The sequence below is a fragment of the Fundulus heteroclitus genome, chromosome 10 (genome assembly GCF_011125445.2).
Source record: "Fundulus heteroclitus isolate FHET01 chromosome 10, MU-UCD_Fhet_4.1, whole genome shotgun sequence".
Lineage (NCBI taxonomy): Eukaryota > Metazoa > Chordata > Actinopteri > Cyprinodontiformes > Fundulidae > Fundulus > Fundulus heteroclitus.
The window spans coordinates 31,608,753-31,634,018 of record NC_046370.1 but is presented as its reverse complement, the minus strand read 5'-3'; the positions used below and the strand labels follow the sequence as shown (position 1 = coordinate 31,634,018).

At 39.0% G+C, this 25,266-nt stretch overlaps 1 protein-coding gene across 12 annotated transcripts in view; it reads left to right on the top strand.

The window, feature by feature from the left end:
- cacna1g (calcium channel, voltage-dependent, T type, alpha 1G subunit) overlaps positions 1 to 25,266 on the top strand; it is a 333,543-nt gene that overhangs the window by 140,152 nt on the left and 168,125 nt on the right. For all 12 annotated transcript variants that reach the window (XM_036142517.1, XM_036142513.1, XM_036142509.1 and 9 more), the window contains exon 4: positions 8,465 to 8,598. In XM_036142517.1, the coding sequence (XP_035998410.1) occupies positions 8,465 to 8,598 (134 nt within the window). The remainder of the gene's footprint in view (positions 1 to 8,464; positions 8,599 to 25,266) is intronic.

Below are 25,266 nucleotides of genomic sequence, written 5' to 3'. Positions count from 1 at the left end.
GTTTGGATGTGTGTGTGTGTGGCATCTTTATATTTACCTAATTGCTTTCTACTTCATCGCAATTAACCCTGGACACATAGTTTGTTGCAGAGGCTGATGTGAGCTGCGCTCTGAGCCTGGTGGGTTTTTACAGGCACTGGCTGCACAGGAAGTAAAGGCTTTCTCATATCTAGCAGCGACAGTGCGTTGTTTGAAATAAATGTGGAGTGATTATAGCACATAATAAAACAAGACTTTCCAGCACTGCCACATGCAACTGGATAAATGGATCGAAACGTACTTTTTTTAGGCAATTCGAAATGACACTATAGTAGCTTTAAGATACCACAGATTCCCACCAAAAACTGGACAGCCATGGGGATCTTTTATTGGCTAAATCAGGTCAACCACTTATTGCCTTTCGGTGAAAGTTTCAGACAGTCTCAAGTGGAAATAGACCTCTTGGAAACGTGTATAATGTTTCTTCCTAATTTCGATTTCTCATTCTTGGATTCTACTTCGGAAAAACTTAACATACCCTGTTTGTCTTGTACGCGACGTGCGCCAGTGCCGTTAGATGGTAGAAATTAGAGAGAGTGTGTGAGCACTGTGGCGTTCAGAACAGGTCACTGGTGTCACATCCCTCAGAGGCAAGCGTGTGGCGTTTAGGCTCCACCGCTGTCCGCATGGACGAGCAGCCAGTGAACCACACAGTCCAGACAGACAGAGAGCAAAACATATTTTCCTTTGAGTACATATGGGGAGCCTCAGTAGTTTCCATCTTAACCTCTGATTGATGAAGTGTCCACAGTTTTGCTGCTCTGATGCTTGGACTTCGAGCCGGATCTGTGTTCTGCTGGGTCACGTGATGTGTTCCACGCTCCACTGATGTGAAACATGAATTTGTGAGAATCAATTTCCCGATTAGAGAGCTTGTGTCACCATTTGCTGCCCCTCTGGTGCACTCCAGTGGGAACCCCCTCAGGGCAGCATCTCCTGTTGGATAAATTAGAGGTTCTATCTTTATTTGACCGAAAACATTGCAAAAAGTTTCTTTGGGTGCACATGAAAAACAATTGACTATTATTCTATATGATGTATGAGTTTCACTTTCTGAAATCAGTGACAAGAAAATATAACTTTTATACAGTATTAATTTTTGATCTGTATTTTATGTCGTACACCATCACAAAATCAAAATCAAAGGACGTGTGAAAAAAGTACATGTTTAATAAATTCAGTCTGAACAGTATGGCAGGCATAAATGTTCTACTCTTTCTCTCTGATACCCCTAAATGAAATGCAGATCTAAAGCTCTTTTTGGGGAATCAGTTTAAAGCACAATTAGCCAAGCACTCCTGCTTGAAAATGCAAGACGAAAGCCATTGTAGAAAGAAACCCATAACAAGTCAGGTATTTAACTCGAAACCACCAGAATTTACAATGTCCTAATATTCCACATTTACAATGTTAGGACACCTCACGAAAGTCTTTCGACGAGTGTCTTTCTGATATTTTGATATATGAATAATTAATATCAAGTTTAATAATACCAACATTTTTTGTAATACTAGTAATGTTTTTGTAAAATGTAATTTAAGAAAATGCAATTACATTTTGCTCCCACTGGAAATAGGTAAAATTGTTTTGCCAGTAACGCACAGGTGCTCATGATATGAACATCACTATTGGCTGTGTTTGAACTTCAGATCCTTCATTTAGTGTGCTCTTCAATGTTAACATGACACTGAACAACATGGTAAGATCTAGACAGCGGTCGGAGGCCTTCAGAAGAAAACTGAAAGTTTTTATAACTATAAGTTTTTCCTTTTCATATTGAAACCATGTCTACGTAAAGTGGAACAGCAAGGCTTTGGTCTGAATTCCTCGGTAAATTACCCCCACTTTCCTCTTGTTTAGCCCTGTTCCGAGATATGTCTGAGAACTTGTTTTGGTGCTGTTTCTTTAAATCTAAAGAAGGCACTTTAAACCCCGCCCCCCTCCAGGTCACAGAACTTTCAACTTCACCCGGTTCGGTCGTATTTGTAGTATGCTGGGAGGCGGGGTAATGAATGTTCGATGAATTATCCACTTGTAGTTTAGGAATGCTTCAACTTGGACAACAGATCACTCTGAGACATAAAACGGCGGATTCATGAGACTGGTAAGCTGGGAGTCCACAACCTTGTCTAGCAGTTCCACAGTAAGTACTGGGATGTAATTCTTCAAAAGAAAATCTAGTAGAAAACAGAGAAAACTCAACAGCTTGAAAATATATGACCCAAAAAGAATAAAAAGATATCAAGCACCTGGACGGATTACATTACATTTTTTCTTGTGGCCTAGAGAGTAAAGGTACACAACAAAATGTATTTAAGGGCAAAAAAAAAGTGGATTTTGCATGATTTGTCCCCTTAAAGCCGGCAGCCTGAGGTTCACCTGTCAACAGCACAGTGGTCCTGGTCATATTTTAGAAAATTACGTTCTTTTTTGTTTATTGGACTAGTTTGTGATGGTGTGTCACCAAGAACCTCAATAAAATACATTGAGGTTTGAGGTTGTAAGATGACAAAATGTGGAACATACTTTTGCAATGCCCTGTGCATGGGTTAGAAGTTGCATCTATGTTTCAAACAGTACCCTTAAGTTGTAAGCCATTTTATCACATTAGCAGCTATGCAGGATTCAGCTAATGAAAAATAGATGGGTAAGTATTGCTCAGCTGTGACAAGATAAAGGCTCCCTCATAAAAGAAAAAAAAGAACACCGATGGAGAAATGTAGTATTAGAGAAAGCAGTGCAGTCATTAAAAGCTCAGCATGGCGGAAAACAGCTCTGCTCTGAGAGAAACGGTCATTTTCTCTCAGTCACGCATTTGGGTTTTAACATCTGTCAATAGTTGGACTTTGTATCTTTTTGAAAAAGATGGATGGATGGAATAGGCAAGGCACATTTAAAAACTGAGAGGATCTAATAAAAATACTAATTAAAATAAAAAATAAAAAACTAAAAATATCTACAATTCTACTTTAAGTCTAAAGTTATTGTGCATTAAAGTAGTTACAAGCATTTCTCACAGCACATTATACAATAATTATTACACATATTGAGGTAAATCAATGACTATTGCAGTCACAATTGCTCCACTGAGAAAAAGAAAAGATTGTACATCTGATGACAACATTGTTACCATGCAAGATGAAACTTTTAGATAGCAATGGAGTTAGCTTTCCCATCAGTGTAACTGTGGCAGGAAAGAAAACAAGATTATTGAACCTTGTTGTGTGTGCTGTCTCCTTTGCTTTTCCTCAGGCTTTCTGAGGTGAGTTTTTGCTTCAAGATAAGGTGAACAGGCTGGAGTCTTTTTGTATTATTCTGTGTATATAATGTCCATAACTAGTCCAGACTTTAGTAGTAGTGATGACTGTTTCAAAGGCTTGCCTCCCTACCTATGTGGTAATCCATTACCACATAGGTAGAATTGTGTTTTGACTTTAGCAATATTTGGCTAAGCTTATGAAAGAAATCTATGGTGCAATATTTGCTCTTTTAGAAAATATGCCTTTTGACAACTTCTGCTATTTTTAAAACTCTCCTTGAACTCTTCATATTCTTCAAGAATATGAGATACAGATGGACATTTTTCCATCATATTAGTGCATGTGTGCATTAGTGCATGGTATGGCATGTCTTTCCAGCGTATGGGCGTACTTTTTGTTCAAAGCCTGATCAGATGAACATGTCACCATGGGCGTTTACACTGAATAAATGCGAACAATTTAGACAAAAAGTTTGTTTAATATCCATTTCATTATGGTCTGTTTTCAACAGTTATTTGGTGATATTAATCAGTGTTTCACTTATAATGTTGTAGGAGGGGCAATCTGCACTGCTCACAATGTACCTCAAAATGACATATGTGAACAGAATATCAGTCTCTATCTAAAGACTCTGCTTGCATAAAATGACAACTTTCCATTTCCAGAAATTCCATGAGGCTACCGGTATACACACCCTAAATTATAATGACCAAAATGTACGAAACTGTGGACTACTGAAAGTAAGGAAACATATCGAAAATGTCCCCTACGTAACCTCGGCTGCAGTCAAGAAAACATCTAGTGGCAGCCACTGTCGTGTGAATCCCAAAATAGATAATTGCGAAACTAACTCTTTGTTCATTGCATTATCGATCAGGCTAGTCTTGGAAACCGTTTGTGGACCTGTTTGCGTCCACGTTATTGGGTTTTAACTGGTGTAAGTACAATAATGTTCACAACAAGATATTCATCTACCGTTATGTAACTGTCCTGACTCTCAATAAACGTCCACTCAGACTCCTCCACAACAGCAGCAGTCACTGCCACACACAAAAAAAACATTGTTAACAGGCGTGCTGTTGTCTTCTTACCTTTCTTGTTCTTAAGATGTGGTTGGATCCCATTGTTGGCTTCCATTGTTCAAAAACCGAGATGCCGGTATCCACTTTTTTTCTGTAAACAGTGCACTACCGTGTGACCCTAAACCCTTTGATTAGTAGTGTAACCGAGCTTTCTGGGTTTGTTACTGGCACCGCATGAGGTGGAAGGAGACTTTCCAAGACTTCTGTAAAAAAGGCAGCTTACTGCCTACTTTGCTCTGGCAATCCTTGGGGGACATTTAACCATCACGCAAAAATAAGAAGAAACTTTTATCGTTTTATCGCAGCAATGATGAAATAGATTTTTATTTATAGAGCACAATAAATATAACAATATTGATATCATTAAATGTGACCACAGGGTCTTTTCAAAATCTGTTAAAATCTGTCAAGGTTGTCCCCAGTTTTACCCAATGTTTGGCACAACATAATGGGCGGCATTAGCTTGAAAGCAACTAGTAGGTAATGTAATACTGCATGCTTCATTGAGTGGGAACCTCCTCTTCAAGGTAAGGAAAATTTATTTGTATAGCATGTCAGTACATAGATAACGCAAGATGCTTTACATGATTAAAACATAGATAATAAAAACACCATAAAAGCACTTGGGACTATGGCCATGTGCCATAGAAGGTTGCATTTGGGTATCAGGAGCATTATAGAAAGGTGGGGGATATACATATGCAGATTTTGAAGCATCTATAATTTTGCTGTTACTGTGTTGGTCTGACATGGTGAGGCAACGGCTGAGCCGTAAGGTAAAGCTTTCCAATTACCGGTTTATCTGTATTACAAATGTCCCCTTCTTGCACAGGAAGGTAGTGTCAACACTGAGAACAGTGTGAAGAGGTCTGCTATCCCTGAGGGTTTCAGAGTAGAGAAGTGTTTTCTTTACATTGGAAGGAGAGGGCAGAAGTTGTTTTGGCAACTGGTGAAGGGACTTTCTGGATGTCTTTTTATGGATATGCATTATTAGAAGGAGACCTTTGGGCTGACCCAGGACTTGCTTGAGATATTTTTTGGTAATTCTGGGAAACAACAAAGAGGAACTTATAAATCAGTGGAACTTGGGTAGTTCAGGAAAATTCTTACTCAACAAAACACTCAACAGGACAATTAAATGACCAGTTTTTATTCATAACATAACATCAAGTCAATTTATTTTCTGGGTTACTTGATCTGTTAAATATCAGAGACGGTTCTTAATCAGTTGTCAAATTAGCTAAAAGAGAAGGGTTGGCAATAGCCTCGGAGCTTGGTCTGGCACTGTCAGGAATGCAAAACAAGAACTTGGAGCCATACAAACCACTGTGGGTTCCATGATGGGATGACATTTTGGCAAAAAAAAAAAAAAAAAAAAAGACTAGCCTTCTGCAACAATTTTTCACTTTGATTTTGAGGAGGTATATGAAATCAGCCTTCTGCAAGTTAATCATTTTAATTTCTATCAGATGACATGACATCTCTTTCATTCGTAATAAATAAACCCAGGCCTTATCTTTATATATGTACAGCAGGATTTTTTTTAACCCATTGATGTCTTTTAAGAACCTTCAACGTCACTGTCCTTGCACAAAGGGTCCACAAACGCCATTGCATTTTAAGATTAAGAGGTTGTCAATGTTAACAGTTTGAAAAATAAATACATTGCTGGATACCAGACACTTTTTTTTTTTTTGTGATGTGCGTGAGCGTTCAAAATGTTGCATACAGTTGCTTTGCCTGAAGCCTGACTATTGACGTTACATGCCTTTCTAAGTAGGTTCCTTATTGGAAGCAAATGCACCATGATGCGAACCCTAAACAATAGTATCATGTGACACAATACAGTGAACAGCACGCGAGAAATATGTGGCGTCCAGATGACGGAGCGAGTGGTTTCCAGCGCTCACCAAAAGTCAAATTAAATTTAGATCAAACAGAGAACACTGCTTTTAGTTTTTCTTGTACCCTTTCTCTTCAGGTTTTGTTTCATTGAACAGTGTGCTCCCGGGCTCCTCCGCCTTGACGGAGTTAATGACTGGTGTCTATAAAATCTACTTTTTTAACACCTGCAGTGATGTGTGGTCACTATCAGAGTTAACCTTAGGCGGCTATTTATTCCATGGTCTGACAGATTGTGTGTCCTGGATATAGCGGCACCAGCTCACGTGTTCAATTCGGTGGCTGTTTTCAGTTTTATTGTTTTTATGTTTTGTTTTGTTTTGTTTCAGGATGCTATGTGAAAGCTTGAAAGCTGGGACTGGCTGGGATTATTGAGTTGTAAACACACGGCCATAGTCTCACATTCCTCCGTCAACCACAACTTTTTTTTTTTCTTCCAGTGAACTTTAAAGCATGTAAGGCTAGCTATTTCTTAAGCTAACAGGATCTGATATATTTATACACGTCTCTGTTCGTGTTAGGATGACTCATCTATCAGTGGGTGTCCTGTGCCTTAATCTCCTTCCAGATTTCTTTCCCTTCAGCTCTTGTTTTTACTTTGAGCTTTGTACTCTCCCTGCTCATTCCAAATTCCTCCACCTCTGCTTTCTGTCATTTCTTATTGATTTTCATATTTTAGGGAAGCAATATTTATTCCTTCCATCCACATTTTTGCCCTTGTTTTGTCTTCGATCCAGTCTGATGAGGATTCTGGAGAGCCAAGGCCAGGAAGGCCGTAATGAGGGAACGAATACTGATTAACGCAATGAGCAGTTTGTACCAAGTTATTCCGTTTTACATTCAAGGCTGCAAGTCATTCTTGAGTGCCTCTTAAAGAAGGTAATGAAATTGCAATTCGGCCTATGATCACTTGAGGACATCACAAAGGCTTGTTTGAGTGCCGTTGAACAAAATGTTAAGCCTTTGCTGCTACAATGAGGCTGTTATCTTTTTAATCTCACCCCATCCGGTGGAACTGTCTAACCTCCTGGCGACAGGATAGAGAAACATGTATTTATCTGCAGGAATTCATAGACTGTCTCACTGATGTCAAAGGTTCTCCGTAGGAAGTTTATAATACACAGAGAAACGTCTGGATTAGATGGAGGCCAATAACATAACAAGCCTCAGTATTCATTACTTTAAGTTATCTAGCTCAGTTGGCTGATCAGAATTTAAGAAAGCTGAAATTGTGAACGCTAACGCAAGGAAAGCTAAAATAATATGTACTTAAAGTAGAGGATTTCAGCCATCATGGTGTCTGGTTCACAAGTAATGAAGAACGGAGCAGCAGGTCGGTAGATGGAGAGTAGGATTTTCTTCTGGAATGTGGGCGTTACACTGGTGTACCATAGTGATGGTTGGTTTGAAATACTATGTTGTACACTTCACCTTTAGTATAAGATATGGGTCATGACTAAAATAAGTTACAAGTGGATAAAATCAACTTCCTCCATATGGTTAATAGACCAAGTCAATATTCTTGTACATTCGCTACAAGAACAAAGGAACTGTAAAAAATAAATAAAAAGTATGACATGATTCCATTTTATTCAGCATGGGTTTGAGAGTTCTCATAGCTTGCTCTTGACACGTCCAGGCAGAAGTATTTTGCTCTTTTGCCATCCAACAACTATTGTGTAATTAGTAAGAAATCATAGGTGGACCTGGTTACTACATGACATGTACTCTAGTGGGAAGTCCCTAATAGAACAGGGGTCACCCGAGGGAAATTCTTCTTGGCAGGCTTTGAGAGGACCAGATGCTTTTGTAAAATACAATAAATCAACTATATATATATATATATATATATATATATATATATATATATATATATATATATATATATATATATATATATATATATATATATATATATATATATATACAGAGAGAGAGAGAGAGAGAGAGAGAGAGAGAGAGAGAGAGAACTCAAGTAAAGCAACTGGAAGACAATGGATGAAACAAATGGATGAATCCAAAGTCCAGTTTGTCACACCAGAGTTTCACACACTCTCAAGAGAATGCAGGATAATATTTCAGTAGATTTCTTCTGCAATAGTTTGTTTTATAACATATTAATGTTTAGTGATGACCATTGCATGAGGTTAATGTTTTTTTTTTTAATCTATGTCTTGTCAGGACTTTGATGACTTCATCTTTGCCTTCTTTGCCATTGAGATGGTGATCAAGATGGTAGCCCTTGGAATTTTTGGCAAGAAATGTTACCTCGGAGACACATGGAACCGCCTGGACTTCTTCATAGTATTGGCTGGGTGAGTTTACACAGCAACACAAAGGGACTCTCAGCTGGTCATGCATTGAAGTTCACAAACACAATGCAGACTTAAGTCAAGCTTGTATTGAATCTAGGGCTGGGCAACGATTAAAATATTTAATCGCGATTAATCGCCCTGATTAATCGCGATTAATCGCATTATATTTACAAACTCCAAGAATGAATTCAAAAGTAGTGTAAAGAGCACTTTTATTTTAATGTTCTACTGCCATATGAACAAAAGTGTTGTAACATTTGTAGCACTTATTTTATACTGGATATTTTCAACCCATCTATTGAATTTAGTGCACTAGTTGATCTTTTCTTCATAAGAGAACAGCAAGCACTGCAGCCAAAATATGGCCTTTTTTGACCTGCTGTATATTAGCCAGTCCCTAAGCTTGATGTATCATGAAACTGTTGACCTTTTGGGTTTTGTGGTTTTTATTTTATTATTACAATTAAATAATAATAATAATAATATTATGTTAAGTGTTTTTTCGCTAATCCACCTCTTATATATTTCAATCCTTATGTAATTTTGTCTGTGTTGTGTGCACCTGCCTGTTGCTTTAATCCTATAAATTTCCCCGTCGTGGGATAAAAAAAGGATTAGCTAATGTTATCTTTTCTTAAATAACACTTTTTAATATATGTACTGGGTTCTTTCAAGGTCTTAATTACATGTTATGTGTGGGCTCCAGTAACATCCATCCATCCATCCATCCATCCACTGATCTACCTGGATGTTCCCTGGAGGACTGAAACGCCTCAGTCAGAGACATCTGTGGGTCTGCCGGGGCAATGAGAGAAGTTTCGTCTCCTCTCTCCGTTTCTGGGGCTCGAGGTTTTCATGTTTTTTCACGTGCTTAGATAAATTTGTTGTGTTTCCACTGAAATGAACCGGCTTTTTACAAAACATACAGCTTGATTTCATTTACGGTATTAAAATAAAGCCAAACGGTGCTACTTCCCCTGTTCATGTTTTTTCGCTGCTGCGGTCTCTCTCAGCTGTTTCTTTGTTAAGTTTGTGTGAGAGCTGAGTGGGCGGGCCAGGCTGAGCCTGCGTGCTGATTGGCTGGCGCCGCTGAGCCATGTACGAGAGGGGAGGGGGGGCGGGAGAGTGCTGCCGTGACAGCGCACTGCAGTCAGCGCGCCTGCTGACTGACACTGACTGAAAGCATGTGAGCAACATGCGTTAATGCGCGATAAAATAAATATCGCCGTTAATAGTCTAATGAATTAACGTGAAATTAACGCGTTAACTTGCCCAGCCCTAATTGAATCTGAATTTGATGAGCTTGTTAAATCTAAATTTCTTGTTAGAAAACCAGTATCTACAATCCATGGTCACACAACATTCAAAACGAAGCCTTATAAAGGGGCATTTTAGGCTACTACTGTATATGCTCCAATGACCTTTAAATAAGTACAGATATATGATTGCTATTGATAGAATTTGCTCACATAATGCATATTGACACAAACCTTTGAAAAACCTTCTTTGCACACATGATCTTTGGCTATGAATGTTTTTATCAATAAAAAAGCTGATGCAGCACTCCACACAGTCTGACTTGATGAAACACGTTGCAGAATTTGGCCTGCTGGTTCAGGTCTGACATTTTCATCACACTGCATCCCCCGCTGGGTTTTAATGCCATCCTTCTGCCGCCAAATCTGTTGTCTATCAGTGGGAACAGGACGCGCTTCCTCCTGTCCGCAAGTTTTCTTTAAAAGCACATAGGATGCATTTCATATACATAGTCTGTTATTCCTGTATCAGCTGTAACCAACCGTCAAAAGTCATGTTCGATTAATTAAAACTATACTGTATTTGAAAAGTTAATTTATTTCAGTAACTAAATCCACTGTGAAACACATTATATTGATTAATTTCACACTGACTGATGTTTTCAAGCCTTTATTTTGGTTGATTATGATGATTTTCTGCTTACAGCTTAAGCAAATATGACATTTAAGATTACAATATTAGATCAGACTATTGCAATAAATGTTAAAAAAGAAATGTGAGCTTTTTAGGCATTGCCCTGAAATACTTACAAAGTTGTGCTCAGGGTTCTCACGAATCCGTCATCGTGTGTTACAATAATTACATTTTGGTAACATAAGACACAGACATACCAAGACATAAAAGTCCTTAGCTTTCAATAAGATTCATGTTTCAGTCAAAAAGACAGATAGCAGTGCCTTTACAGATGACGTCAGTCAAAAGTAAAACATTGTGCAAATAGTCAGTCAAAATTTTAATTACTTACTTTTAATGCTTAAGACAAAATATCAGTGGTAGTCAGGTTACATAATTATGTAAAATGTTGTGCAATTAAGTTAATTTGCATGGATTTCCAAACAAATATTCTCTAACATACTAAAGTGTGCAAATAGACATCAGCATTTGAGAGACGATGTAAATAATTCTCATTGGGTCAAGAACCAGCAGCGTGTTTGTAAACATTTAACAGACTATGAGCTGGGCTGGTGGTTTATTTGAGTCTAAGCAGAGGGCAACTGCCCTCACAGCTTTTGGAAAAAAGCTGTTTTTATGTCTATTAGTGTTTGAATCAATGTTGCTAGCTTGTTTACCAGATGGAAGTGGAGAAAACAGTAGTTTGGCCGAATGGTGGGATCTGTGGCAATACGTCTGGAACTTTTCTGTATTTGTGTAGCATAAAGTTTGTCTAGGTCTTGCAGACAGCATCCCACAATCCCCTATGCTGACCTTATCACACATGCCAAATCCTTCCTTTCATATCACACTGTCACGCTGAGACACAAGATGCTTTCAATTGTAGCTCTATAAAAGTTTATTAGCAGCTGAGAAGTTCAGTCCATTTACATTACCTGAGAAAGAAGAGCACGATGGCTCTTCTTTCTCAGGAAATGTTTACCAGGTGGGAGGTGTTCACAGTCCATGAGAGGTCAGAGAAGATAGGAAAACCCATGAACTTTATGCTGTCCACTGGCTTCACCACCTCCATCTGCATGCAGAGAAGAGTGTGTTCAGTCTTCCTGGACCTCCTGTAGTCTAGCATGACCACCTTGGTCTTGCTGGTGATCTGGATGAGGTTATTCCTGGAGCACCACTGTGTGAGATCGTGAACCTCCTCCCTGTAGTGGATCTCGTTGTTGGATAAGAGACCCACCACAGTAGTGTCATCCGCACATTTCGTAACCATGTTTGTTGGATGGATAGCAAAGCAGTCGTGTGAGGGTGAAGAGAGCGGGGCTGAGGACACAACCCTGCAGCGTGCCAGTCTTGATGATCAGTGGGGCAGATGTGAGTTTCCCTATCCTCTCCACCTGGGGTCTGCTGATGTTGGTTCTTGAAGGGCTAAACATTAACCGTACTGTGCCTTTATTGATTCCAAAACCAGTTTTGAAGCTTCCTAGGGATATGAGCATCCGACAGTGTCCAAACTTTTTATTTGAGGGTAGGTTGAGAGGTTTGCCCTTTTTATCACGCTTTCCACTTTATTCAGTGCACCAGTACCATCGGCAGCAAAAGAGACCCACAGCAGGATGCTGTCTCCACCATGCTTGAATAGTTGGAACAGTGTTTTTAGGACTAAAAGTCTTTAACTTGACTTCTCCAAACACTCTTTGGTTAATAAGGCTAAATAGCTCAATCCATAGTAAAGCATTTCTCCAGAACTCATTTTGCTGGTCGTTGTACAAAGATGACTTTGGAGTAGGGCATTCATTTGTGGCCAGCGCTCTTTCGGCTATGCCAACATGATAATTGCTCTGCTGTGGACAGTAACAGTGGTGTGCTAACAGTTTTCACTTTATTGTACTTTTGAGCCTTGTGGTTCAGTTCCAAACCCACGTCAACTGGTTTAGGAGGCGTGAAGAGTGATTTATATTGAAAATTGGGAGTTGTGCCAAAAAGACAAGAACCGTAATCTAATATACATTGATGGGTAAAAGAAACGTGGATAAGCGCAACAGGGAACGTTTAACCTAATATTAATAGTGGCGTTTGCAACCAGTATATGTGAGACTGCGTGGGTATTTTTTTCAGATCGGATACAATCCAAAACAGATTAACACTAGAACTTTAAAAATATATATTTTAAACCTCAAAATGAAAGAGAGATTCATGCCCACCATGAGTTTTTTTAAATTTATTTACATATTTCAGAGCAGCGCTCTATACACAGTAACATTTTTATGTCCAAAGAAGGGAACATTTAAACTGAAGTTGTGAGGCTCAGCAGTCTGCAGCTATGTTGACATGCAAAAATCATTCCTAAAGGATTTTCAACTGGTTCCTGTTTGTTGATTTGTTTTAACTGTGATAAGTTAGTGTGAAAACTCCTCTCAGTTCATGTCTAAAAATAGCAGGGACTGGTAGCGTGTGTGTGTGTTTTCAGATAGAACACTACATAAATGGCTGAAAACAGGTGAAAGCAATGAAGGGGTTTTTCCAGGAGTCTGGATCTGTTGGCATCTGAATGCGTGTTGGCTTACATCAGTGAGCGTAGGCAGAGAGTGTATGTATGCTATTTCTGAAGATTCTGAAAAGAATCATATCTGTACGGAGAGCAAGCATCCCCCGACATATGGAGACAAGGGTAGCCAAGGGTAACGGCTGGTTGTCGAGCCTTCGATATATATCCTGGCAACAGTTGTTAAGTCCCCAGAGAAGGGCCCTGATGAACTGTTTGTTTCTCTCTGAGACGATAATTACAGCTAAGCTGCTTTTTCAGCAGGTCTGAACTCTCTCCTCCTAATCACCTTGCTGTCAGGAGGGATTGATGGAGAGACAGCTGCACGGGGCAGGTGAGCTGTGAAGGAAAAGAGCTAGAACTCTTCCTTGTGAACAGGGGAGGGAATGATGAGCAGCCCTGACGCTAAACTGTGTTTGGAGTGACTGCTTGAAGGCTTTAACTGACCTGCTTCACCAATTTTAGGGTGCTTAGAATAAATCACCAAATAAAAGGAGGGTGATTGTATTGGTACTTTTGTGAAGGAATAATTTTGGCTTTTGGACAAAAACAGAAATGTCACACAGTAATTGAAGGAGACCAGCATTCAAAGAAGAAATCATTCACTTGACCACAGTAAACTCAGATTTTCAGTATAAAAGGCAGTCGAACAAAACAACATACTTACTTGTTTTTTACTAATCTCTAACAAATAAATCAATTATTCTACATTTATAATTCAAACATTTCTAGACATCATGCCAGATTTCAAGTAATTATAGGAAGAACGGTGATCAAACTCCCAGTTCCTGCTCTTGGGATACTGTCAATGACTTTGTCAATTTTACCCCAAGTGACTTTTGCCCAACCAACTTTCAAAAATCCCAGCCAGATTTATTCTAAACAGGCAGCAACATTGTACTGGAGGCTATTCACTTTAGTTTGATCTAGTAGTCTGTTTTTTTTCTTTCCTGACAATCTATGTATTTGCTCCCTTACACATTCCTTCTGTTTTTAGTTTCTTTTTCAGACTCTAATGTTCCCAATCATCAAGACGATTTAATTTAAAACAGATAATCTCAGCAAATATGAAATGTAGTTATGAAATGATGATGTCATGGTGGAAGAGACTTGTCCAAACTAACATTGTTCCACAATTGCCCCCTAAACTTCATAAATGGTTGTATCAATAAGTGTCTTTAAGAATTTGTGATAACTGTCCAGAATTACAGTCCACTCACCATAACAGAATTGTGTTCATTTAGCCACATTGTAGCGTTCATGAGTGTGAATACCTTGCTTAAAGTCACATCACAACATCTACATAGGATTTAGGATCACACTTTGACTAGTTCAATCAAAAATATTGAGTTTGGCAATTATAACCCCTTTAGAGGTGGACCTGTTGTTGAACCTTTGGTCACTCTACTGCTATGTGACCCAAGTTTCTATCAAACAAAGGTCTCTTTAAGGATTTTCTGGTAGGGAGGAACATTCATGCATGGGTCCATCCAGTGACACGGATCCTGTAGCAGCAAAGGACCCCGAGACCATCACACTATCACCACACTGTGTTTCCTGAAATTGCTGTGTTGGTCTAATGCCAGATGCCATCCCAAAAAGTTTCACTTCTGTATTTTCTCTGTTATTGAGGGAATCATCAAGATGTTTTTTGGGAAATATGAGAGGAGTCTTTGTGTTTTTTTTTTTTTGTTAGTTTGTTTTCTGTCAGCAGTGGCATTGACCCCCAAAAAAAAAAAAAAAACCATGGATGCTTGGATGAGTCATTGATTCACTCTTGGATAAAAAAAAAAAGTAAGCTACTGTTCCATGTTTTCTTCTTTAGTGAATGCTGGCTCTTATTGTGGTTCACTGTAATAGCAAAGCTTTATGGTGTTGTAGCTTTGCAGACTGATAGATGTCACAACACGTTTCATTTTTAGCTTACTTCATGTTGTCAAAGCAAATTAGCTTTACGTATCAGTTAGGTCATGATTTAACAAGAGGGAATTATATGTTCATCTAGGGCATTTGCCATTTTGACATCGTTAAAGCGATCAAATCTAAACTATACACTACTTGTCAAAGGTTTGGGCTCACCTTTGACATTCATAGGCTTATCATTTTTGCGACTTTCTGCATTGCAGATACATAGTGAAGACGTCAAAACTATCACTCAAAACTACATAGAATTGTGTATCAAACTCAAAATTGTGAAATAAATTAAATAATCTTGTATTTTGGATTTTTTTAAATGCTGCACTAATAAAATACTTTTTAAAAAAAAAAACTGTCCTTATTGTGGAACAACATATTGGGAATAAATAATTATCTCTGAAATATGGTTAAAATCATGTCTCATCTTGTACTCATTAACCTAACTTTTTGTGCCTTGTCTTATGAGTCTGTTATGTTGTTAAACCCCTATTTGTAAAATAACACCTGAACAATACCTGCTTGTAAACAAAGTAATAGGATTGGGCTTCCCTGCAGATTAAGTGACCAGCAAAGGGTTTGATTTATTTCTGTATCTATTCATTGATTGGAGCGGTGGGAATCCAATCGATTGTGGACTGAGTCTTAGTGGCACATCGCAGAAGCACTTACTGTTGCAGACATCCTATTCATAGTATATCAATCTCTCTCTTGCTCTGTGTTGCTGTTATTCCTCCTGATGAGAGAGACCAAATGGATGATGAAGCAGCAAGAGAGGGAGGCGGTTAAAACACAGAGACAGAAGGGAAGAGAAGCAGAGAAAGGTCAATAGCTTTATTTTTTTAAACTCCCTCAATATTTAATCTGGTCAGATGTTTGAGCGAAACAGTGCTTGAAAATGCCAGTATCGGCATGATAACTTAGTCTATATAGATTTTTTTATAACCTATCTAGTTTAAAACAGCTGTGTTTAAATATGACTAGTTAAGTACCATATTCCTCTCTACACTGGTAGTAGAATTTTTTTCCCCTCATAGAATAAAAAACTTTACTAATTTCCTGTGAAGTAAAAGGTTATACATGGTGCCATAATACCCAATCTAACACCAAAATAACTATACTACATGCTGTTTCTACCGTTATCTAGGCATCCACGTTTTACCTTAAAAACACCAATTATTGTACCCTCAAATCCTTCACGTTTAATATGAATTTGTTCCAGCGCCAAGTTCCAAGTTCATCGTTAAGCTGCAAATTCCAGTCAATCCTAAACTTGTTGCTTTTAGAGCAGAGATGTGAGTTTTTTCTGCAGCCTGCTTTAGGACACTATACCAAATCGCATATGTCTTTGTATGTGTATATTTCAGCCTGTATGTATGTATAATTTTGGTTTGGGGGTGTATATTCTTAAGTTTTAAAGTGATGCTGAGATTTAAATTGGCACCTTATTGACTTACAATGGCTTTACATATTTAGTCTGTCGTATTTTATTTCAGACTTTTGATTGAGTCACATTTGAGGAGCCAAAAGAATCCCAGACCCTAAATCCTGAGTGTCATCTCCTTTCTCCTGCTTTTGATTTATTGATGGCACTTTGGATCCCCTCCAGCCGAAGTGGGAGACGTCTGAGGAAAGTGAGGCTGTAGAGATTTGGAGAACAGGAGAATGGACTGCTAAAGATATCTGAGAGGGAGACAAGGAGTTTCTGCACTCCTTTTTGCACAAGGAGTGCAAAAAGTTGATGGCGAGGAAAAACAACGTGATGGAAAGAAAATATGTAAAAGAATATTTTAAATTAAAGACAGAAAATGGAAGGGGGTATAAATAAAATCTATTCTAAATGTGATGTTGGTTCATGAGTAAAGTGGTTTGATCACAGTAGAGTGCAGAACAGAGGTGGACCTTCTGAGCACAGGCAGATAGATTATGTCTACCTGTTTGTTAAACTGCAGTTTGGGTGTAAGGGCTTCAGTCGGTGATTTGACTGAAGACATGATGAAGAAAATAGGAACTAAGACTAAGACTAAGAAACAATTGGCCAAGAAATGACTAAATTTTGACGCCATGTATGGGTCAACTACTATGATTATACATATTCAGTTTGTTTCACAAGTTAAAGGGTAACTCAACTTTTCTTTTGCAAATAAACTGTATACATAGATGTGCCGACTACATATCCTGGTCATTATTTGGTCTATTTACTGCCTATTTGTTGAAATCCTGCATTTGTGTCTAAAACCGTCACTGTGGCGCCCTCCTAGGGTTTCAACGGGTGTCTTGAATATATATATATATATATATATATATATATATATATATATATATTTTTATCTGTATTGCTATTTGTTCAAACGTTTTTGTTAAGTCACTCAGAGAAACTGATGTGTCGGTAGCTCTGAAGCTGTGGGCTATAAAAGCAGCTCCTTCTTGTGCCTCCGTAGGAAGTTGGAGTTAAAATAGTGAGTTTTGTGGTGTTTCCATCGATTTTCAGGTTAACAATTTAACAGTTTGGCATTCAGTTAGTTTATTTGGCGTTTATTTAGCTTTTACTAGTAGCCCAAATCACAGCCATCCCTCATCCCCCGCATGTTTCCTGGTCCTGCCGGGCACCGCCTCCTCTCGGCACGTTTTTCAAGTATGAGATTGGGCGGAGTAAGGCCCTGGTAGGGTGTGAGTTACACTTTAAGTCTGACTTAAGAAAGAAATAAAGCTTCCAGGTTGATTAAAATGTAATGAAGACATACAACAGCAACAGTAGCACACGTAAAATAAATCATAAATGTCAGCTAAAAAAAACCTATATATTACTGTGGAATTCGTACTTCAAATGAACCTTGAGTCCAAAGTATATATCCAGATAAACAAACAAATAACTAAATCTTTTTTTTTTCGTTTTTTGTGCAAGGATAGAAGAAAATCTGATGTACTCTCCCACAACAGTTAGCTAAATTACACATTCATGTCTGTCAGCACACCATGTGGGTTGCTGAAGGGGTTGGAAACACTGCTTGTTGCTAAAGAACTGGCCATTTCCTCTCAATCCACAAATTGCCAGACGTACATGCCCAGTAATTGGAGGGTGGGGTGGGGGGGTCAAACAAAGCCCAATAACTACACTAATTAACAAGGATTACATTTGTTGGCTGGCAATGTTGGCAAGGGGGAGTGCAGTGGGCTTTCCCCTGGTCTCAAGGCTGGATGCCAAGCTGGAGTACATATAATCTGCCCACACCTTAGTTCAATCTGTTTCATCATTTCAGAAGATCTCTCAACCTTAAATTATATTCATCAGTAAAATAAAAGGCTGTAAAAATCATCAGTAAAAAATGGGCCCAGTTGAAACGAGACAAGAGGATGCAAGTAGGGATAATAAATCCAGGAACGATGGTAGCCATTACACAAACAGTTTCTTTCCCACCAGGGTAAATCCTTATCCTTTCTCCACCACGGTTCAGCTTCGACTGGAAAATACCAGAATTGGGCCGCAGAATTTTCTCCGCCGAGGTCTCCCTATCCCCCTGGGTGCTCCTCCATCAGTATGATTATTTCCCCACTAGCAGTGGGTCACATCACCGGTCATGGATTATCATTCCGTGGAGGGATAGTGCAAGGGAGGGAGAGATTGGATGTTTTGTAATGAAGTGTAAGACAGTAGCTGTGGTTCTAAATTTAATAATGCTGCAGCGAGAGCACACTGCTTTCCTTTCCATTTATTCACCCCGAGCAGCTAAATCAAATGATTTATCTTTGGGCAAAATCGGAAATTCTGGACGGTCTAAACTAAAAATGATGAAGGTAACTTTGTGATGTTATATAAGTTGGAGGAAGAGAATTCGTCAGCGCTACTTTACACACTGCAAAAACGGATCTAAAAATAAGTAAAATGTTCTTAAAAATTTGTGTTTTTGTCCTTGATTTGAGCAGGTAAAAGATTATCTGCCAATGGAGTGAGTATTTTTACTCCTAAAATAAGATAATTAGATATCCTGCACTTGAAATAAGATGATGGAGATGAGTTATTCCTATTTTAAGTGCAAAAATCTTATTCCATTGGCAAATCATCTTATTTAGCTGCTCAAATCAAGGACAGACACACTCATTTTAAGAAAATATGACTTATTTTTAGTTCCATTTTTGCAGTGCATACCCACAAAACCTTGGTGGGAAACGACCAAAACTGCAAAGGTATGAAATGACAACTACCCCAATGACTATATCTTCCTGGAAATGACTTTAAAGCGTCTATCATAGCGGGTACAAAACATCCCCATGCAGGGTAGAGAAGGACACCTAGTTGTGCGAAGGACAATTTTTGGTGATAAAGGTCCTTTTCTCACTTGCAAAAGCTTGTCACAAAATGTCCAAAACTGCAAAGTGACCTTCCATGTCTGGTAAATGCAATGCATGTTTTTTTTAAAGTGCATGTGTTTGCGAATTGAAGCCAGTGGAGGAAAACACTGATGGTAAAACACGACAGAGATACTGTAATGCTGTGGGGTTACCTATTTGACACTGGAGGCTGAGGCATGAAATGTACCAACATGTGAATATAGAAATGAGGGGAAAAATTACAACTGAAATAAAATTTCAAAAACTCCTATGCCAAAATTAGACATACTAACTCCATCACATTTAATTGTAGTTGCCAGTGTGGCCCCTTGTGAAGAGTTCTGAGACTTATTGCTTGAGTTAAGGGACGTTGGGAAACCTCTTGCAGTATTTGAGATGAATGATGCTAAGTTGTATTAATTAATTTGTATAAAGAGTAAGGAAAGTGCTATTAAGGTAAAAAGGGTGATAAAATGTGCTGATGGGAGAAAAATGTGATATATGAAAACCTTTTAATCTCACTACTCTTCAGAAAATTGCATCTCTCTGTTCTCTGCTATTTTAAATCTTGGCTCACGACTGTACGGTTTTAGCCATGCTCCACGGGTTTCAGTCAGCTATGACACTGTTCTCTTGTTGGGCAACACTGTGTGGATTTTATCACGTAAGCAGATTGTTAAACCTTTATAGAGATGCTCAGAGCACTTTACTGTATGACAGCTACTTACTGATAGCATATTATGGCTGCGTCTTAAAGGGCTTCAAGTGGACTCTAGTCATTGATTTCTGTTTATCCACCTACTTTTTCAGAACTGATCCCAAGTTCTTGGCGTGGTTAAAAACTGAAAGGTTTCACCTGTCAAATATTTATAGCTTTGAGTAACCGATGTTATTTTTTGCCTTTTGACTCAGTCAGTCTGGAAAATACAGCATTTGCCACCAAGTCGTGGCTGGATTATTGGACTAGGATGCTTTTTGGAATATTTTGCTTCCCACTTGTTATTCATCACAATGTTTTTACACAGATTTGTTATTCTTAACAGCTGTTAAGGAGGGACTGGGGGTACTTTACTCCTGGCACATCAAATCACTCATGGCATCACTCAACATTTCACACATCTCACACAATTACAAGGCGGATTCATCAGAGAAAGTAACATTGCCATTCCTGTCTAATGTTCATCCTCAGAATGTATGAAGCATTTCTGTCCTTGATGGTTTTCTTGGACAAAACTTGCTTCTTTGCTTTGCCTAGTCTGTGCAGGCAGCCCCGCTTATGCTGCCAGTGTTGTGCAAGCTCTGCCCTGGTGGCATCTCGATTCTTTTGCATTCACTTCAAAAGTAAAACGTTCATATGCTTGGAGAGTGAGGTCGCCCTGCTTGAAGCCTTCTTCACTATAGCCAAACCTCTCAGCTTTAAGTGCTCGAGCATACAGAAAGCTTCTCTTTCAATTGCAATGATCACAGTGGTGTTTGCAGCTTATGTACATGCACTAGCATGGAAAGTATTGTTTTTGCCTCTGTACTGCTTATAAGAAATGCACTTCACACATATTGCAATCCAAAGCCATCCACTTTAAACACAAACACCTACGAGTTGCTGTCCATCACTCCAAATTGATTGGTTGTGGAGCATTCACTGTGAAAGGACACCTGTCACCAATAGGGAGGCGAACAGAAAGCAATCAGCATGTGACCAAACTAACACGAGAGAAGACGGAACACTGGTGACTCCATGATATGTATAAAGTGTGTCAAAGGCACAGGAACAACAATGTTATAATTACACAGGAGCTTAAGAAGTGAAGCACTTATTGCTTCATTGCAATGTGAAAACTCCTAAAAAGTTTTCACGTTGAAAAGTCCTAAAAGTGGTAACTCAAATATTTGAGTTTATGAAGGTGCCTAGATATTGCATGGATGTCTGCATTCATTCCAGGGTGTTATTTTTTTTTTATATGCAAATTTCTGTTGTGACAGTATGACCATAAATCAGTGAATGTCCTGCTCAGGCTTGAACAAACTTTTAACAAAACATATTTCATGTTTATTGTCCCCCTGTCCAGGGTTTCCCCCAGCGTATTATAAGCCTGGCGGGCCGCCAGCCTAAGCGTCGTTTGTTTATGTGAAATGCCTCGATGTTAGAGAGCGACACTAAAGTTCCCGCCTGGGAGAAAACCTCCCAGTGTAGCTACGCTAACACGCTAGCTGTCATTGGCTCGACGCACACAACGCTCACACTGCGCCCCTCCTTCGAGCAACATGCCCCCCCCCCCTTCCCCCGCTTCACGGTTACCTGAGCACCTCCAGCAACCAACCCTTTTTTCATTAGGAAACCCTGCCTGTCCATCAGTGCTTTGTTGGAGGTGAACCATGAAATAAGTAGATGAAAAACACAGTGAATAACAATTAATGAGTTTCTGTTAGCAAGCTTACCCTTTCATAGGATGGACATTTATTTGCCTCCATAACAACTCCATCACTCTAAATCCACTCTCATTCTCAGTATTGCAGGATCTGTAAGAAATGGAGGAATGGACATTATCTCCCAAACACACACACACACACACACACACACACACACACACACACTCACGCGTATATGTGGGCGATGATGTCCGTTCTTCCATTTTATCTATCCCAAACGTATTCTTTGGTGTGCCTTGAGGCAAGAATATTTCTGCAAAGCAAGTTGGTCTTGGCCACATTATGAATCATAGAACATTTTTTTCATTATAGTAACCTGCCTGAAATCAAGCATGAAACCAGAGTAGACGCCATCAAAATGTGCCGCTTCCTTGCCTTTCAGTCTACCTTTCAGTCCAGACTTTTGCTGAGATGGAAATGCAGCAGGATAAAGAAAGGTACAGAACGCAGTGGTGCCTTCCACAATCAGTGCTTGGATTCCACCCAGTTAGCTATTGGGTACAACTACAGCCATCCACTCCTGTTTCCTATTCTGTCAAATACAGGAATGCAGGCTGCTTAACGTTATCACAGTGGAGTAGCTGCAAAATGACAGATGCCTGCACTGGCTGTGGGGGGATAGAAGACGGACATACCTTTAGACAGAGGCCAAGAGGTAGACAGAAAAAGGTTAGGTGGGGACAAACTGGGTTAAACTTTCCACCCTGTCCTACATTCCCAAGCTGCCTTGCATGCTTTTCTATTTTAGGTGCGTCTGAGTGCTAGTATGTCTTGTGTTTAATGCTTCAGTAAACGTGTGTGCCTGGTTTCAAGCTCGAGTTGTCCTCGTTTTTGATGAAGTTGCCGTAGAGCAAGACGCCTGCCACCCCTAATGTGACTGGCTTCTTTCGGGGTATATGTGTTTCAAAGCTGGTTAAAGAAGTTCACATTAACTCATCAGCGGCGTGGGTTTTCCAAGATACTTTTGCACCTCTTCTTTTTCCAGGGTGGAATGATGATGCAATGTAATACTGTATGGATTTTACATTTGGTTGTTAATTTAATTTTATTCATAGAGGATCATATCAGAGTCAGGCTCGTGTACGATATATATCTATATCTATATATAGATATAGATATAGAGATATATATAAATAAATGTGTGACAGAGAAAGCAGCCAGTTTTATAATCATCAGCAATGTCATACAGTAAACAGGAAGCTTTTCCAATTTAGTTTTTAATATTTGTTTGGGATCAGTGTCCTGCTGAAACACCTGGCTGAACTTAACTATAACCTGTTGTGTGGCAAATTAAATTGGCTATATTGTTCCAGAACAACACCAGGGTCAAGGCTCAAACTGATTCAAAACCTGGACTCCAGTGTCACTGTCAAATGAGACAAAGATTTACTAATTGGTCACAGGAAGAATGAATGGAGGAGTCAATACCACGGCAAGGTTGTGTTTCACGGCCAGCAGTGCTTGTGGATGAAACAAAGTTGGTTGAATAATATGTAAGATAAGTTCTGGCTCCAAATTATTTAGCTTCACCACATATCCGTTGCTAGTTGGACAAAGGAGAGCAAGATCAAGCTTCTGGAATAGAATCCAACCTCAATTTCTATTTCTGTGATGTAGACTTGAAATCTGCCTCTTTGGCAGGATTTAATTGAAATGAGCTAACATTTTGAGATGATGTGTGGTTGAGCATCCAGTCAGGATCATAGTTGGTCAGGGCATTGGGTTAGTGGTTTTTTCTGTATATTGATAAAGATGTCCAATTCAAATCGTAAAGGGGATATATGTATACATTTATTTCTGAGTGTAAAGTTTTAACTGTGTTTGGGCTAGAGAAAATCTACAATACAAACTTGTGGACTTTATTTTACTTATCAGATTTCTTTGAAGTTGTTAAGCCAATGGTCATTTACCCCCAAAATAAAACACTTTATGCGCACTGTGGGTACACTACCCCTGATGTTGTGGGCAGGGGTTAAAATACGACAAATAAGTGGACAGACAAGCTGTCTGTGAAGGTGTGTGAGTGGGTGTCCCTATATTCACTTCTCGTGTCTCATTACATTCTTCAGCGTGTTTGCCCTTCTCTGGATTTCTCCATAAAACAAAGTGCATATGCATCATATTAGAGCGTGTAGACATAAAAACCACATTTTGACCTTGTCTCCCTTCCCTGGAATAGCAGCGTTTCAGAGTCTCCTCACGCAAGCTCTGTGTAATGCTGGGTCTTTCCCCGTCTTGCCTGACATCTCACATGTCTGCGTCAGCGTCCCACTGCTCTCCCTTGGATCAACATCCTCAAGGCTTGTTCATCCTTAAAATAAGAAACATTTATTATTTCTCCCTCATCTTTGTTCGATTTCTCCTCAGTTGTTCCTTTCCTCTGGATTAGGGTGGGTGGGTGAAATTTGTCAGGGCACACCAAACAAAAATCATCTGGCTCTCATCAAGGGAAGCATGTGCTTTTGACTATTTTATGACAGACATCATTCATCATCCACTTTTAAGTTTATGCAGCTCTGAAGAATTTTGTATAAAAATAGCTCCAGGGATGTGTAGCTTATCTATGGTTCTCATATGTATTTCCTATTTTTATTGTATGATAATATTGCTGTAACCTACTTCGATGGCCTACTGACCAGTACTCAACTTTATAAACTGATTAGGCATGCCACTTTGACCACCGACAGGTGATCAACACAACACTCATTTGGCAGCTGGTAGTAGGTGGAACAAACTGGGCAGCAAATCAAACTTGTGTTCTCAAAATTTATGAGGGACTGTAAAGATTTAAGCAAATTTGACAAGGGCCAAATTGTGAATGCTGGATGACTTGGTCTGAGGGCTTCCAAAACTTCAACTCTTGTTGGGAGTTCCTGGTCTGCGTTGGTCACGATCTATCAAATGTAGTACAAAGAATCACTGAATGATGAACCAGCAACAAAACAATGACCAGTTAAGGCTCAATGTATATGTTTACTTGAGGGCATTTTGAGGGACAAAAGCAACTTTTGAGAACCTGGTGAATTTATTTATTTTTTTACAACCTGTTGACTGCAGTTTTTGTTTTGCATTTTCTACTTTAGATTTTTTTTTTTTGTTTATGAACTGCTAATAAACAGCAGCTAGGGAATTGTTGAAATAAAATATTTGCACATTAATTTGTAAGAAATCTGACAGTGATCAAGTTTTGGCCGACAAAGAAGGAATTTGATTGATGTTTGACTTTGCTCTGTAGATAGATAGATAGATAGATAGATAGATAGATAGATAGATAGATAGATAGATAGATAGATAATACAAGGTCAAATTAGTGTAAACATGCATAGTTTCAGTTTGGGCAATCTCAATGTTAAGTGTTCTGTTAGGATACTGTCTCTGTGGGTGTCCATCTTTGCAAATAATGCTCTGTAGAGCCAACCCAAAGTTAAAAGTCTAACCAGTTTGTGTGCAAAATGTGTGGCGTCTGCAGAAATATTAGCTGCCATTTTCCTGATGATAGACCTGTACAGCTCATTGAAGTCTGGCCC